This window comes from Stegostoma tigrinum, chromosome 14, assembly GCF_030684315.1.
Source record: "Stegostoma tigrinum isolate sSteTig4 chromosome 14, sSteTig4.hap1, whole genome shotgun sequence".
In the NCBI taxonomy this organism is placed as follows: Eukaryota; Metazoa; Chordata; class Chondrichthyes; order Orectolobiformes; family Stegostomatidae; genus Stegostoma; species Stegostoma tigrinum.
The window spans coordinates 12,282,389-12,300,938 of record NC_081367.1 but is presented as its reverse complement, the minus strand read 5'-3'; the positions used below and the strand labels follow the sequence as shown (position 1 = coordinate 12,300,938).

The window sequence follows — 18,550 nt, the reverse complement described above, 5'->3', positions numbered from 1 at the left end:
ACAATGTACAATACTTCAAAGTCACACAATTTGCAATTTCCATGCCTTCCAGCTTGTGTATATAAAATTGATCAGAATACAAACAGAACACCAAAATATTCTCTCAGAATGGGTTTTCATAAAATACTAGAATTGTCAATTATTAGCAGGGCATTTATTCCAGGTATCTTATTAGGTATTGCTGTAATAATGATCATGAATAAGATTGAGCATTTCAAAACTCATATTGAAAATGAATATCATGGGGGATATTATATTTCTAACTAAAACTGAAAGAACTGCGGATGCTAAAAATCAGGACCAAAAACAAAGTTGCTGGAAAAGCTCAGCAGGTCTGGCAGTATCTGTGAAGGGAAAACATTTCAGGTCAGATGACCCTTCCTCAGAACCTTCCTCACTGGATCCAAAACGTTAACTCTGATTGTTTCTTCACAGATGCTGCCAGATCTGCTGAGATTTTCCAGCAACTTCTGTCTTTGTAACACCTTCAGTCTGTGATTGATTTGGTAGATTTTGAAAAGGTACAATGCTGTCACAAACCATTTGGGTCTTTCAGCTTTCCCAGTCAAAACAGTAACAATTCTCATCCTGATCATGAATTCTGAATCAAGTGCGAGTAGTGTTGCAGAATGTTTCAATTATTTTGGGTATTTTATAACAGATGCTGGTGAAAGAGACATGAAGTTAGATTGTTGTTCTGCATTCATCAGGACTAGGATGCAAGAAACAGACTTGAAAAAAGGGACAACAATTTCTACGGCACAAGAAAAGGGGCTGATTTCTCGGGCCATCATTATCATCATGAATCAGCTGGCAATGTGATGTATTTGCACATGCTGGAAGCTACAGGCATTAATACATGGTACCATGCATTATGTAACCAAATGAAACTTGTACATACATTGTACATGTTCATGAAAAAAGGGGTCATGGAGCCTGCTAATCTTTGTTGCATTCCCATGCATTACACTATCTAATTAGAATCTACCTGCTTTGTCTGAAAACTAAGCTTGAGAGTAACTGTTCTTGCTGAACCTCCATGTCAATCTTTATTCAACCAATTGGTATCTTTTTCATACTTTGTAGAAATTGGTGTCTCTTTCTTCAATTCTGTTCTTTTCATCCTAGTTATGTTCAGTGCAAAAATTGGCTCCTGTTAGCAATATTTAAGTTCTGTACTACCAAGCAAAATATGCTATATTGCTAATTTTCATTCCAGTGGTGGTCATAAGCCTGAACCATATACTTTTGAAAACAGAAATGGATACACAGCAGGGGAGAGATAGTGACGTAGTAGTAATGTCAATGAATGTCAATGCCAAACACCTAGGTATTGTTCTGGGGACATGGGGTCAAACCTACCATGATAGTTGGTCAGTTTGAATTCAGTTAATAAATCTGGAATGTGAAACTAGTTGCAGTAGATGTGATGATAAAATATAGCTAGTTTCATTGAGGAATTAAATCTGTCATTGTTACCTGGTCTGGCCTAGAAGTGATTCCAGATCGACAGAAATGTCTAACAAACCATTCAATACAAATTCAATTAGGGATGGACTATAAGTTTTGCATTTCCAGTGATATTCACATTCCACAAAAAATACAATAAACTACACGGTTCTTTAAAGAATAAATAAACCATTGATTTAGGGGTTGCTTTTTGTGCCATCAGGTATATCATGTACACAACTATTGGAGAATCCTGGAATTATAGCTGTAGGTGATATTTTGCTTTCACCAAGATCGCTTTAAATCTTAAGTAGATTACATTATATCAGAATATATCCTCTATGTTGCTATTCATTTGTATGAGATTTGGTGCATCAAGAATTAAAACATGCCAACATAAGAAGTAGGAGTAGTTGCACACCATATGGTCTCATGAATCTACTCTGCCACAGAATGTTGTTGAGATCAAAACATTGAATGTTTTCAAGAAGGTGTTAGATCTAGTTCTTGGGGTGAAAGATTGAAAAAGAAATGGGGCAAAATCAGCAACAGGGTATTTAGTTGGATGATCAGCTACAATCATACTGATTAGTCCAGTCGGCTCAAAGGGCTGAATGGCCTCCTCTTGTTCCTATTTTGTAAGTTTCTATGTTGAAACATGACCATGGCTGAGAGATAAGAAATCTATTAATCCATGCCTTAAATATATTCAACAATGGAGCACCCCTACAAACCATGGGGAACTGTAGGAAAGACAACTTCTTCTCATCTCAGTCTTAAATGATTGCCCCTTCATCCAAAGACTGTCCATTTTCTGGATTCCCCAGTTAGGAGAAACATCCTCCAAGCATCTGCCTTGGCAACTCTTTCAGAATCTTGTATGCTTCAATGAAATCACCTCTTACTCCTTGAAATTCCAGAGAGCTTATAGGCTCGTCATCAATTAACAATCCTCTTATCAAGGGAACCAATCCAGTGAATCCTCATTGTACCAACTCTAAGCCTTCTTCATATTTGGTGATCAAAACTGCTCATTATTCCAGTCTTTGTCTCACCACAGTCCAATACATTTGTAGCAAGATATGCTTATTCTTCTAAGGGGACTTTCACAAAAGAAAACATGCCATTTCCCTTCCCAATTGTTTTTTGTAGCTTCAAACTAATAGTTTTTTTTTCCTTGTAAGACTACTCACAGGTTTCTCAGAACATTACAATTTAGAAGGTAATTTCTAATGCCTATTTAAAAAACATGGCTTTTCTACTTACACTGCCAATGTGAATAGCCTCACATTTCACACCAAGTGCTATGTTGCTCACTCAGTTAACCTGTCTGTATTTAATTGTAGCCTCTTGTCCTCTGCATAGCACACATTCGCACCAAGCTTTGCATTGGCAGCAGTATCACTCACACTACAAAATGTGCCCATCATTACATTAACTATGTGAAACAAAAAATCTTGAATAAAAACCAAAAAAGCTGAAGATGCTGTAAATCAAAACCAAAAACAGAAATTGCTGGAAAAGCTCATCAGGTCTGCAGCATCTGAGGAGAAAAATCAGAGTTAATATTTCCTCAGACCTTGAATAATTGATTAGAATTAAAAATCTAAATATTGTAATAATAATTACTGGTTATTCCAACTGGTAGGCATTGGGAATTAAATATTTCTGGATAAAACAAGAACTATTTTAACCTTATTACTAATACTATTTATCCAATCATATGCTTCTGCCCAAGAATTTTTTTCCATTGATATTCTTGCACTCATCTTAATACAATCACTCTAATTAAATGTCCCTGTCATATGTGTTTTCTGTCATTGTCTAGACATATGTAGAGCTATGCTTTCTTCCCCATGGAGCAGTAACATATTAACCAAATATTGATTCCTGAAGGCAACCCAAAATGACCCAATTTCCTCATCAACAACATTTTGCCTGTATTAGTCCATATTTGGCCCATTGAAAATCTATCATACTATTGTTAATTTTTGTGTTGAAATTTTATGCTTAAGTTTTTTTCTCATAAAATGAATAAAATAAAATTGAAAGATCATGAAATCATCCTGATATAAAGCAACCTGAGTAATGATACGAAACATAAGTGATTACGTTACTAATTGGGAGCAGCAACCTACTGGAAAATTAACAATTAGTCTATAACAATTTCATTCTTAATTTTGAAAAATGAATATATAACTTTTTAAAATATTCTTAATTTGGTTTTCAATTTTGTGCTTATTAAGTAAATAGAAAATAAGTAACTCTATAAATTTTGTGGACAAAAAGGCTAGTGAGAGCTACATAATTGGCCAGCCAAATTTTAATGAATAATGAAAGGGCTGCAGATGCTGTACATCAGGAAACACAACAGAAATTGCTGGAAAAGTTCAGCAGGTCTGGCAGCATGTGTGAAGGAAAGAACAGAATTAACAGAGGAAAGGTCACCAGAACCTGAAATATTAACTCTGTTTTTTATCTCCTTCACACATGCTGCCAGACCTGCTGAGCTTTTCCAGCCATTTCAGTTTTGCAGCCAAATTTTAATGATGAGCAGTTTCAATAATTTATCAGATCATTATGACTTAAAGAGGATATTTTTGACAGTGAGTGTGGGCTTGTAAAATAAAGCAGGGGTGGCCAGGCCACTTGCTCACAGTACAAAGCCAAATAGGAATGTGTGTTCCGAGGAAGATGTGAAACAATTTCAGAAAAATTTGGACAAATTTAGTGATTGGGTAAGCATATTGCAATGGAATATATTGCTGAAAAATGTGAGGTTATCTAACTTGGTAGGAAGGAATGATGTGTAGGGTATCTCTTAAATGGTGAGAAGTTGGAAAGTGTAGCTGTATACGGAGGTTAAATACCTTTGTCAATAACTCTCCGAATCATAACGTGAAGGTGCAGACAATCTACTCAGAAGGCTAATGGAATGGTGACCTTTATTGCAAGAACATTGAATGCAGGGGTTATGAAGCTTTGATTCAAATGTATAAAACCTTGTTTAGACTGCACATGGACATATTATACACTCTGGCAACAAGCCTCACCCCTAGCAAATGACACTAAACACTTAGACTCTATCACCAGGTGGGAGAAACTGGAATTGGAGAATAAAGGTAAGATCATAAGACTACAAGAAATAAGGAGAGGAGTGAGCCTTTCGGTCCCTCAAGCCTGCTTCATCATTCATTACAATCAAGTCTGATCTGACATTCCTCATGTCGACTTCCCGATCCTTGTTCAGTAACTCCTGCTTCCTCTCATGATCAAGAGTCTATCTATCTCAACCTTAAATATACACAAGGACTCTGCCCTGTAGCCCTCTGTGGCTAAGAGTTCCAAGGATTGTCAACTTTCTGAGGAAAGAAATTCCTCCTCATCTCAGTCTTAAATTGGCTCCCTTTATTCTGAGGCTATGCTGTCTGGTCCTAGGCTTTCCCATGAAGGGAAAATATCCTCTCAATATTTACCCTATCAAACCCCTTAAGAATCCAATATGTTTCAACTAGATCACCTCTCATTACTCTAATGATGGTTTGACCAGTTGCTATTACAAACCTAAGGTAGTTCTTGCCCAGCATGATGGAGTATAAGGGAAAAGGACAACACAACATTATTGGCTACCTTGAGCTTTGGCCAAGGAGCAAAAGGTGGGGATTACCAGCATAAATTTAGATTTTGGACTGTAAGGGTTAAATGATTATTTCCATGCTAAAAGCAAAAGAAGATTTCAACTTTGTATCGAATGAACGTTATGCTTCTTAGAGAAGAGCATCAGCAGGATTTCTGCAGGCATCTGAGCAAATAGGAAATAATCTTAATGGAAAAGGTTCTAATGAAGTTTTGAAGAAAGAGTCAGTCATAGCAGGAAGGTAACATTGATAAGGCAAGAGATAACAACATCTAGGGAAAAATTAATTACTCCCCATCATATCAAGCAATGATCTAGAGTGTGTTTCATTCGTATGAAGGAAGATTTGAATCTGGATAATGAGATATTTGCAGTATGAAGATGCTCAGCTTTTCTGTATTTTTCAGTGTTTTCTTTCCATTTTAAACTGAAATAAATCTCTCCTTATGTCATTTGAATAAAATGATTGCAAAACTTGTTCGCAGTCTCCAGCTAATGATGCATTGATTAATCAATGAAGGTAATAAAATGTTTGTAATTGCCACTGAACTCTTTGCTATAAACAAAAGGGGGTTTCCCCTCATTGGATATCACAATCTCTGAATAAGGGATTGCCTGTTGAGAACTGAGGTAAGGAGCAAATTCTTCATTCAAAGGGCTGCAAATTTTAGAGTTCTGCAGTCACTAAGCCCTCTTGGTGCTCAGCTCAGAGGTTAATAGATTTTTGAGTATTTATAGGGAATTAAGGGAAATGGGAGCACCACCAGAAGGTGGAGTTAGGTAGAAGATAAGCCATGATCTTATTGAATGAAAAACCTGCCTCAAAGGGCCAAGTGACTTTCTCTGGCTCCTATTTCTAATGTTCTGCAGACTGGTGCACTCCAAGGTCCAGGACTACATGCTAAGGTGTTCTGCACATTTTACGTCTTCAAGGCCATCTCAAACATATATACACTATATATATATATATATATATATATATATATATATATATATATATAATATTTAAATTTTCTCCCACAACCCACAATGATTTCTTTGCTAATTTCTGTTAGGCAAAGGGGAGAGCATCGCTATGCAATTTGCCATTTTGATGCAGAAATTTAAAAGTGACAAATCTTAATGATAATTAGTTAATTCAGAAAGAAAAGGATTTCATTGTAATTCTGACACAGGAAAACTCAAATTACTAAGTCAAAACAAGATCACAGTAGCATTAATTATGTTGAGCTCCCATCAAAATTCAGTATTCTTTTAAAATTTATTTAAATTTAATGATGACATAAATTTTGCAAGATATTGGTTCAAACTATTTATGCATTCATTCTGGCCCTCATCCATATTGCTTCTTTCTTCAGTGTTTGTTCTCATTCCAAATTTCTTAATTTCAAAATGACAGCAACTTTGGAAACAACAGTCATTTCAAATGAATGTATTATTACTTACTGATATTTTTCCTTTCTCAAGACTTTTCCCCTCTTCCTTGTGATTACAGTTCTCTTGTGCTGGTGTGAAACCACATTTAGTCTGCATAACAAATAGCTTTTGTCTGGAAGGTGAAGCAAGGGAAGGTGAGCTAGAAAATGAGGCAAAGCAAAGGTCTCCTTGATGTGAAAGCGACTTCTTGCAACCTTCGGAGTTTTCCACTTGGCAACTGTAGCTTTGCAGACCTGAGCAGACAGACTTGGAGAGAGGCAGATAGGAATGTTGAGGTGTATATGCATTTTCACTAAGACTGGTATTATGATGATTCCTCTTGGGACATGCAAGCGCTGCTGTTCCACCAGGGATGATTTCATGTTGTAGTTCATCAGAATGATTGCATGCATCCAAACAGAAGGTCCATGTACTTTCTTTCTCTGAGACTGTAGCATTATTGCATTGTCTCTCTTTACTTAACATTGATTTCTCTTTGACTTTACTGTTCACAGACCAAGACTGATCACCTGTGATAGAGGGTAACATTTTCCTAATTTTACAAGATGATTCTATTCCAATAAGACCAGGGTTTGGAAGAGAAATTTCTTCTTTTGTCTTCTTACAGATGATCCGTGCAGAATTATTCAGAACATCATTTGTTTCCTTACCTCTTCCGTCATTGTTTCCAGTAAATTTAGTACCTGTAAGTCTAACATTTTTGCTTTGTTCATTCTGTTGATCAACTTGCAATGCAAGAAACAACGGACAGTCTCCCCTAGCAGCTTCATCATAGAACTGACCAGCATCTTGGCTGTTCACCTTCAAGGATGCCATATGGCTAACACAATCTTCCAACAGCTGAGACACATAAACATCTGCCTCTAGCGGCCCTGAATTGTTGGAATTGTTCCAAAAATCTTTATTTGATCCTAAGTGGCTATCTTTTTTACTCAATTTGTCTAGTAGTTCAGAGGTGTTATGGGTGCTGACCAAAGCAAAGCAGGAAGAACACAGGATAACCTCAGCAAGATTGGAATCCATTGATTTCCTACAGTTTGGGCAAAGACTGGTTTTACTCACTTCCACTACTATCTGAGGTTTTGATGCTGTAGTTTCTCCTGTTGCAGCTGTCATGTTCTTCAGCTCCCTATGTGGTTGCGTTGTCAATAATGCCTGCTTCTTTAGCAAAGTACCTGGAGCAACTTTGCCTGTGGAGTTACGATTACTCTGTGAGAACATAGGATCATCATGCTGCGACATCAAATCTGTTGACAAGGAAACATCATCATTATTTGATTTAACACGTGGGCAAATGCCAGGTTGATCATGAAGATTTATTCTGGGTTCACTTATTCCATTCTGTCTCATTGCTGAGGCCTTGCATGGATTGGTGCTATTTCCTTCTATTGCTGCCTCTGTATCAGTGCAGGAAACTGAATAACCAACCGATACCTTTGCTGAACTCGTTCTGTCAGTCCTTAATGGGCAATGACTTTCAGTCTTATTTTGAACATTGATGCCAAAAACATTTGTTTCTGTCTTTTGCCTAAGCCAGTTCACAAGGCCCATTGCCAATGAAAGTTCAGTATCACAAAGCTTTAGCAAGCATTCTTTACCTTTCCAACTACCCTGGAAGAATTCATGACAGTTGACATCTGCAGTAGGAGATGGAGCCATATTTTCTTCAGCTCCTATGTAAAAACTGTACATAGACAATGGGGTTTGGGGTGGAGCCAGAGCATGTTGCAATGTGGATGCATCTTCATCTAAGTTGGGGCTTATCCTGGGTTCTTCTGGGTCAGAAAACAGTTCATAGAGGGCATCCCCACTGTAACTGTCTCTGGGAAATTGTCGACCCACACATGGGCTTTGTGCAATCTTGTTCTCGTCCTCTTCTTGCCCTGGCGAAAATGAGTCGTAGTATCCCTCATCACTGGTTGACGTTGATTCCTGATGGTCACTCTGTGGTGTTCCCAGGTCCACGGAAGCATCTAAGTGCTTTTCAGCCTCCTCAACCTCTTCTTTCTCTGTGATTTTTTGCAATTCCAAAGGTGAAAGAATTAATGGTTCTTCTCCAGCCTTGAGTACTGCAGAGTGTGCTTGTTCTTCATTTGTGGGTGGCTCCTGAATGATTTGGGGTGCTGCCTCAGAATTGTCTATATTTTTCCAAAACCTATTTAGTTCCAGGCCATCTGTCTGTCCTGGCGATGCGAGCTGTTCCCCTCCACCTTGGAAAGATCCATTGGAGGGGGTCTGTTTATCTTCACACCTTTCAGTCGCATGTTTATAGCTGTGACCAGAGTCCAGTTGGTCAGCATTTTCTTCATCAGCAAAGATCTCGCCACAGCCTGTGAGGGAATCGAAGCTCTTTAAAGAAGCAACATCTTCACAGAGTGTGCTGCTACATTCATGAGATGAATCTGAGGGTGGGTCACTATCTGTAAAATACTGTGCTAAAGAATCACCAGCATGGGTTAAAATCTTTGAACTTTTGTATATGCCTTTATGTGGTCTTAATGTCATTCTACCACCAAAAAATTTAGATTCTGCTTTATGGACCTTGGTTCCCATGGAAGTTACTTTCTCTTGCCTATTTCTCCTCATGGTAAATAAACCCCTTAAGCCCCTTTTGGGTTTTCTCAGTGAAAGCCGCCTATTCGTAATGCAATTTGCAATTGATGGTAATGATTGAGAGGAAGGACTTGGAAGCTCAAGTTTTGAATGGTTAGATTGGGATGTGGCCCTTCTTTCTCGCAGCCTATTCAAAACAAAAGGCTCAGAGGACATTGCCATTTTGGAGAAATTTATGGTGTTAACAATTCTGTCTTTATTTTTATCAGGGCATGTCATTATTTTATTATCTTGGGGCTTATCCAGTTGAGTGTATTCTGTATCTTGTGCCATAGACACAACACAGTCATGTGTCTTGCTTTTTCGCACAGTCCTCTGCATATTCCAAAATCCTTGCTGGTCCTCTTCTTTTTCTCTTTGGACAGAGGTGCTAGCAATACTCCGAGCTTGCCCTGATTTCAAGAACACCTTCTTCACTTTTTCATCTTTGCAGCTGCCTCCAGTCATAACTGAATATTTATTGAGTGATCTTCGCTCAAAGTCAATATCAATGAAGGTTTCTGCATTCCTGACAGCCTGTTGCAGGCTGTACTTCCGAAAATTTTTTGATCTTCTTGGCTCCATTGCCACAAGTCATAAATGTTCTGCTAAAAAGAGAAATGTGTTATTCATGCCATTCAAACCCACTTTTTCATATATGTGTGATTGTCTTCGCTCTTGTATAAGCAAATATGCATTTGGCAATTTGTTTACATAATCTCTGAAGATGGCAACGCAGGTGGACAGAGTGGTCAAGAAGGCAAACAGCCTGCTTTCATTCATCAGACGGGAATTGAGTACAAGAGTTGGCAGGTCATGTTTCAGTTGTATAGGACTTTGGTTCGACTATATTTGGAATACAGCGTACAATTCTGCTCACCACGTTACCAAAAGGATTGGATGCTTTGGAGAGGGTGCAGAGGAGATTCACCAGGATGTTACCTGGTATGGAGAGTGCCAGCTATGAAGAGAGTTGCATAGATGAGGATTATTTACATTAGAAAGACAGAGGTTGAGGGGGAGACCTGATTGAGGTCTACAATATCATGATGGGTATAGACAGGGTGGACAGCAAGAAGCTTTTCCCCAGAGTGGGGGGCTCAATTACTAGAGGTCATGAGTTCAAAGTAAGAGGAGGAAAGTTTAAGGGAGATATATGTGGAAAGTTCTTTACGTAGAGGGTGGTGGGTGCCTGGAACACGTTGCCAGTAGAGGTGGTAGAGGCGGGCATATCAGAGTCATTTAAGATGTATCTAGACAGATACATAAATGGGCAGACAGCAGAGGGATACAGATCCTTGGAAAATAGGTGACATGTTTAGATAGAGGATCTGGATCGGCGCAGGCTTGGAGGGCCGAAGGGCCTGTTCCTGTGCTGTAACTCTTGTGCTTTGTGCTTTGTTCTTTGATCAACATAATGAAGAATAGAGTCATTACCATGACCTATAGTGGGAGAAAAAGTAGGGGTTGGGTGCACTGTGAGGTATTGGGCCAAGTGATGGAAAGAAGGCGGATCAGGAGAAGAGCAGGCAAAGGGCAGCGTGGAGGAATTACCCTGCAGACTCTTAAATTTCTCAGGGAATTCTACTGCTGTCTGCTACAATGGGGATTCTGCAGAGACCCCATGCACAGCAACCACATATTCTGATCAGGTAAAGTCCAGGCCATGATTCCCTCTATCTAACATCAGTCATAGACTTAAAATATTACCAAAGGATCTAGAGTGGACATTACAGAATTTATGTTTGTTCCAGATTTCCAGCATCTGCAGTCTTTTGCCTCTGTTAGAAGGCAGTTGGGCATGTATTTTAGGATGAGGAGTTTGGAGGACTAGAAGCAAAAAGCTCGATGAAATGCCAAGCACGATGGCTTTTTTTTCAAAGAGCAGACATTTAAGAACATAGTTTATGGCTCACAACAATAACATACCACAGTTTGAAAGACAGATTCTATGCAGGGGATAGGTCAATGGTGGTCAACCAGGGAAGTTAAGGAGAGCATCCATTGAAAGAAAGACAGACATTGAGGCAAAGATTAGTGGGAAGACAGAGGGCTAAGAAAGTTTGAAAAATACAATAAAACATGACCAAAACACTATTAAAGGGTGAAAATAGACATGGAGGGAACTTGCAAGCAGTATCAGGGTGGACAAGAAGAGTTCTCTTACTACACAATAAGGAAGACAAAGACCCAAATGAACACAGGTCACTTAGAAAATGTGCTGGGGAAATAATGGGGTATTCAGAAATGGCAATGGAATTAAATACAGACTTTGCATCAGTTTTCATTGGAGAAGACATTAAAAACATTCCAAAAATACTAAATAATTTAGGGACAGAAAGGGGACAGATAATGATTATAGTGGCTATTACTAAAGAAAAAGTACTCAGGATATTAATGGGGATAAAGTTGCTTGGAGCTGATGTGATGCATCCTCGCATATTAAAAGAATTAGTTACCAAGATAGTGAATGCGCTGGTAGTTATTTTCCTAGAATCCTCATATCATGGAAAAATGTTGAAGGATTGAAAACCTGCCAATGTAACACCCTTACCCAAAAGGGGAATGAGGCAAAAATCAGGTATTATATAAGCTAGTTATATTAACGTTTCTCATTGGGAAAGAATTCGTGACTATAACAAAGAATTAGCGGAAAATTTAGAAATACAGAGCAGTTTTGCTTTTTTTTTCAGATTAGATTACCTCATGTAAAGACAGTTTGAAATCCTAGAATCACACAACGTAAAAACATGCAATGAGGTCATTTGGTCATGAAATTAGTGTTGGTTTTCATCACCATGGCGTGACACAAAGTCCAACTTCCTATTCTGCTTTCTCCTTGAATCATTAACGTTTTATTCTTTAAGCAAGTATCTAGCTTTCTTCTCAAATTTTACGGAATTGGATCCACTGAGACTTTGTCAAGGAGTTCAATATTTTAATTAGTCACTTAGAATTACTTTAAAATTTTATATGCGATTTACTATCCTGCTTACCCGTGACAATGATTTATCATTATTTATAAATAGCTTTTCATAATCTTGTACATATATATCATATCACTCTGAACTTTTAAAGTCTAGAACTTTAGTCACCAAACTGTGCTATAATGCTACTTGTTACCTGAAATCTGAGGACTTACTATTTTTTTTCAGATGAATGATTTAGTATCGAGAAAATTCCTATTGTATCACTTTCTTTAATTGTAACTGTTAAATAATATGCCAGTATAGAACTGTTCAAGCCTTAATTTCTTATCTTCTTTACCACTCAGCTCTGAATCAATGCCACATAATTGCCAATACATTTTCACCAAAAGAAATAGTGTATTAACTTTCAACTCTAGGACCTGGGTTAAATGCTGAATGTTGAAATGAAAGCCTCCCCAACTTACACATCTGGTATCCTACTTTTGTCACCTTATTCCCTATCCAGTTGCCCCCCGCTTGCCTGGTACCCTTCAGACCTGACACCATACTTACTTGGCACCCTGCCCTCCTATCCATATGGCACTTTAGCTTCCCAACTATGTAACATCACACTTACCTTCAATACTTACCATTTGACAGCACATGTTAAAGTGGCTGTCAGGCCCTTTAAATGTTTGACCACTGTAAGAAAGGGACGAGGTTTATGTTACTGTGAAACAAAAACAGAAATTGCTGGAAAAGACCAGCATGTCTGGCAGCATCTGCAGATTCTGGGATGTTCCTTGTGTTCTCTATAGAAAAGACTGATGCAAAATACCAATATAACTTCCACCACTTTATTTTCCATTATCAATTCTCCAGATCTACTTTCGAAAGGATTAATGCTCACTGTGATAACTCTTTTTAACTACTTGTTGAAACTCTTACTACCTTTATTAATATTTCTGGCTATCTTTTTCTCACACTCGAAGTTTGCACTAATAATTTTGATCATCATGTTTTTGCTGTTTCTAAAGCCTCTCCAACCTTCTGACTTTCTATCAGTCTTTGCATGATTATATGCTCATTCTTTACGTTTTAAAGTATCTCTAACCTTTCTAGTCAACCATGGATGACAGGTCTTTCTCTTGGAATTTCTCCTACTCCTTGGAATGGATTTTTGGTGTTTATTCTGAAATCTCTCAGTAAATTTATCTACATTGGCCCATCCTTCAACATAATTTGCTAATTCTTTTTCGCCTGCTCTGCTTTCATCCCTTTATAATTATCTTTATTTAAATTTTAATAGTCGTCTTGCATCCACTCCTTTTTCCATCAAACTGAATGTAAAATTCAATCATGTTATATTCACTGTTACCTCAGTACACCATCATTATGAAATCATTAGTTAACCCAATCTCGTTGTACAATGTCAGATCTATTACTAGCCTGTTATCAGATAGACGACAGAACACACTCTTCTAAAATTATCTTGAAAATAACCCACGAAGCTGTTTGTAAGCTTTTCTCATCAGACATTTTTAGTCTTAATGTAGACTAAAATCTCTCTTGACTATCACTGTGCCTTCCTAACAAACTTCAATTATTTTTTTTCCTTTCGTAACCCAATGGGTTACTGGTAGGGTCCTGTATTTCACAGTCACAAGTAAATTCTTGCCTGTAGTATTCCTCATCTCTACCCAAACCATCTCCACATCTTGATTAGAGATAATGGGAACTGCAAATGCTGGAGAATCCGAGATAACAAAGTGTGGAGCTGGATGAGCACAGCAGGCCAAGCAGCATCCTAGGAGCACAAAAGCTGATGTTTCGGACTTAGACCCTGCATCAGAAAAGGGGGATGGCGAGAGGGTTCTGAAATAAATAGGGAGAGAGGGGGAGGCAGATTGAAGATGGATAGAGGAGAAGATAGGTGGAGAGGAGACAGACAAGTTATAGGAGCGGGGATGGAGTCTGTAGAGGTGAGTGTAGGTGGGGAGGTAAGGAGGGGATAGGTCAGCCCGGGGAGGACGGACAGGTCAAGGGGGTGGGATGAGATTAGAAGATAGGAAATGGAGGTGCGGCTTGAGGTGGGAGGAGGGAATGAGTGAGAGGAAGAACAGGTTAGGGAGGCGGGGACGACCGAAGGCTCGGGGACCGCTTTGCAGAACACCTACGCTCGGTTTGCAATAAACAACTGCACCTCCCAGTCACAAACCATTTCAACTCCCCTCCCATTCCTCAGGCAACATGTCCATCATGGGCCTCCTGCAGTGCCACAACAATGCTACCTGAAGGTTGCAGGAACAGCAACTCATATTCCGCTTGGGAACCCTGCAGCCCAATGGTATCAATGTGGACTTCACAAGTTTCAAAATCTCCCGTCTCCCCAGTGCATCCCAAAACCAGCCCAGCTCGTCCCCACCTCCCTAACCTGTTCTTCCTCTCACCCATCCCCTCCTCCCAGCTCAAGCCGCACATCCATTTCCTATCTTCTATCCTCATCCTGCCCCCTTGACCTGTCCGTCCTCCCCAGACTGACCTATCCCCTCCCTACCTCCCCACCTACACTCACCTCTGCAGGCTCCATCCCCGCTCCTATAACTTGTCTGTCTCCTCTCCACCCATCTTCTCCACTATCCATCTTCGGTCCGCTTCCCCCTCTCTCCCTATTTATTTCAGAACCCTCTCGCCCATCCCCCTTTTCTGATGCAGGGTCTAGGCCCGAAACATCAGCTTTTGTGCTCCTAGGATGCTGCTTGACCTGTTGTGTTCATCCAGCTCCACACTCCACACCTTGATTGCCTGAAATTAAATGATAACTCTCTATGGTGCTAATGTCAGGATTAGCCAGTGGAGCTACTCTTTCTCATTTTCTTAGTTTTCAGACCTTCCTAAATGTCCCATACCCTTCAATATTTGAGTGCCAACCCATGTCATTTTTCAGCCATGTATTTACAATGGCTAACAGATCATACATTTGCGCCCTCGACACATCTGCTTTGTTTTGAACACTGCGTGCATTCGAATAAAGATGGGAGAAAATTTTCCCCAGCCCTTGAACAGCATGAGCAATGGTGCAAAACTTGGGAAGACACAGTAAGAAAGCAAAAAATTTGAGATTCTCGTCATTCAGAACAAAAATATGACATTCCCCTCAGGTTTTCAATGGCTAGATGGTGATTACCGTTGCAAGCACTTTATTTCCATGCATCTGCAACTCATTGTTATCTAACATCATATAATTTCTATGCAGTTCAAAATTTTCCCAGACCAGTTGCTGATTTGAAAGGCATAGCTGTTAGCTGGTGGATAAAGCATGCTGGTTGAATCTCCAGCCCTCCATGTTCACCTTCATTCACTAATACCTCATTGCATGCCCCAACCTTTGGTTACACCATTGGCAAAACACTAGCCTCACAAAATTATTGTGAGAAATCTCAGGCTAACCCAGAAAACACTTCAGTACTTCACAACTTCAGTTTGGACCTATGGATATCTTCCTTTGCAACGCTGCTGCCAAGTCAATCTGTCTGCAATGACCATATCTTAACTCCCCCTCCCATTCCTCAGACGACATGTCCATCATGGGCCTCCTGCAGTGCCACAATGATGCCACCCGAAGGTTGCAAGAACAGCAACTCATATTCCGCTTGGGAACCCTGCAGCCCAATGGTATCAATGTGGACTTCACAAGCTTCAAAGTCTCCCATTCCCCCACTGCATCCCAAAACCAGCCCAGTTCTTCCCCTCCCCCCACTGCATCCCAAAACCAGCCCAGCCTGTCTCTGCTTCCCTAACCTGTTCTTCCTCTCACCCATCCCTTCCTCTCACCTCAAGCCGCACCTCCATTTCCTACCTACTACCTCATCCCGCCTCCTTGACCTGTCTGTCTTCCCTAGACTGACCTATCCCCTCCCTACCTCCCCACCTACACTCTCCCCTCCACCTATCTTCTTTTCTCTCCATCTTCGGTCTGTCTCCTCCCCTCTCCCTTTTTATTCCAATTCCCTCTCCCCATCCTCCTCTCTGATGAAGGGTCTAGGCCCGAAACGTCAGCTTTTGTGCTCCTGAGATACTGCCTAGCCTGCTGTGTTCATCCAGCTTCACACTTCATTTTCTTGCAGCTCATGGTTCTTTGCTTGCTTTCTTAGTGCTCACACATTTTGTGCTTATTTGGACAAGCACATAATCCCAGCCTTGGCTGGTTTCCTCGCACAAACAGAAAGACAGGCAACTTGTTAAAGTTGGCAACACTGAACTCTCAATGGGATGGACATTGTTGACTTACAGCACTGTTGTGCTATATCTTTATTACCCTCACAGCATGTGCTAGCAGCTTAAATTACTGTAAACATAGTGCAAGTGTTTCAATAAGTTTACCATTTCTGAAAGTTGAAAGGGAGTAGGCTTTGTCAAGTGAACAGAACTATGCTCAGTCAGGAGGTCCTGCTACATTCAGTCAAGAGGTCCTGCTACATTCAGTCAAGGGTACCATCTGATCTCAGTCAAGAGATTTGGACACAGACAGTCCGAGGGCGTTAGACTGTAAATGTCAAAGTCATCAGTAGATGCAGTTTATTCTGTGTGGGGAATGTGGGAAACTCAGATACGGGGATTGGAGCCATTTCACTGGGATACACAGAGGGGATATTAACTCTGAACAAGAGCAAGTTCCAGGGCCCTCAACCAGGTCCAACTCAACTCCCACACTTCTGCCCTCACCCTTCTCTTCCCTCCCACCACAGCGTTAGGGTTCCCCTTATCCTCATCTACCATCCCACCAGCATCCACATCCATAAGGTCATCAGCCTTTATTTCCGCCACCTCCAGTGAGACGCCACCACCAGACATATATTCCCCTCCCCTCCCTTGTCAGTCTTTGACAGGGACCGTTCCCTCTGGCACACCCTGATCCACTCTTCTTTCACACCCAACACCACCTACCACCCCCAAACAACCCCACAGCCCCACAGCACCTTCTCCTGCAACCAGCAAAAGTGTAACACCTGCCCATTTACCTCCTCCCTCCCCAGTATCCAAAGGCCCAGTTATACCTTCCAGGTGAAGCAACACTTCACCTGCACTTCCCAGAATCTAGTCTACTTCATTCGCTGCTCACAATGTGGTCTCCTCTACATTGAGGAAACGAAGCGTAGGCTGGGCGGCGGCTTTGTAGGACATCTCCCTTCTACTCACAAAAAAGAACCTGAGCTACCTGTTGCCTGCCACTTTAACACACCACCCTGTTCAATGGTCAACATCTCTGTCTCTGGCTAGCTGCAGTGTTCCAGCAAAGCTCCATGCAAGCTGGAAGAACAACATCTCATTTTCCACTTGGGGATCCTGCAGCCCTCCAGATTCAATATCGAGTTCAAAAATTTTAGGGCCTAAACTCTCTCATGTCCTCACCCCCTACCTCTCACACCAGGCCTTATTATTACACAGCCTGCCATTACACACGACCTGTTGTTAGTCACTAACAGTCCCCATGAACAACTATTCACCCTCCGACACAGACCATTATCAACTCTTTTGTCTATCCAACTGATCTTCTCTCCCTTTGGGCTCTATCTTATCGTTGACTCCCTACCCCATCCTTCTCCCTATTTTCTTCATGTAAACCGACATTTTCCTAGCTACCATCAGTTCTGAGGAAGGGTCACTGGGCCCGAAATGTTAACTCCGATTGTTTCTTCACAGATGCTGCTAGATCTGCTGAGCTTTTCCAACTACTTCTGCTTTTGTTCCCAAAATGATGGCAGTATCTGATATAAAGTGGACAGGCATGGATTACTGGAGGATGGAGGAGTTTCACAAGTCACCAGCACCCTAGCAGAAGGAGGAATTGAGTGAGTTGAAAGTGTTTGGAAAGCTGGTGGTTCAGAAGTAGGACATGTCTCACCTGTGAGTGAATAGGAAGTGCAGAGGGCAAGAAGGCTTTGTAGTTTAGGAGGATGAGAGCTATTGATTGAAGATGCTGCATGCAATAGCGAGTGTGGTAGATCATCAGTTTTGCTAAAGGTGTGTATAATGGAACAGTTACATTCAACGGGAGATAATAGAGCAAAAATGCTGGCTCTTAGCCTTGCATTTTCTCTACATTATGGAGGTGGGGGAGGGGGACATTTTTTCTCCATGGGGACCCTGCACTGACCTAGGTGGCAATCTCAGTCCAGGATAGCAGTGTCTGGTGCTGTGACATCCTTTGATAGTCCACAGGAAATAAGATGTTACTCTTCGCCATTGCCACAAGGTATCCACATCCCTGTCCATTAACTAATGCAATATGCTTTCTTGACCATGTCCTCCACAATTATCATTGAGCAACAGATTTTGAAGGCCATTTGCTATCTGGCACTATTTGAACTGCTTCAGAGCTCTGGTTTCAATATGGTGCCAATAATGTCAATATCAGAAGGTCCTAGCATTTATGAGCAATTCCACCTCTACAACCAGACAATTCAACACAAAGTATAACACGGAAATTAGATGCAAATTGAATGTGCTGAGCAGCAGACAAATG

The 18,550-nt window shown here is 40.5% G+C and overlaps 1 protein-coding gene across 7 annotated transcripts in view; it reads right to left on the bottom strand.

Annotated features, from left to right (window-relative positions):
• The window catches only part of amer3 (APC membrane recruitment protein 3), a 123,455-nt gene that overhangs the window by 95,577 nt on the left and 9,328 nt on the right, over positions 1 to 18,550 (bottom strand). For 4 of the 7 annotated variants that reach the window (XR_007248682.2, XM_048542512.2, XM_048542518.2 and 1 more), the window contains exon 2: positions 6,533 to 9,720. Coding sequence is in view for 6 of the 7 variants with exons in the window: in XM_048542512.2 (XP_048398469.2) it covers positions 6,533 to 9,700 (3,168 nt within the window). In the remaining variant the exon portion in view is untranslated. Of the gene's footprint in view, positions 1 to 6,532; positions 9,724 to 18,550 lie in introns of all 7 variants that reach the window. The other 3 variants (XM_048542516.2, XM_048542515.2, XM_048542517.2) reach the window with 1 other exon arrangement.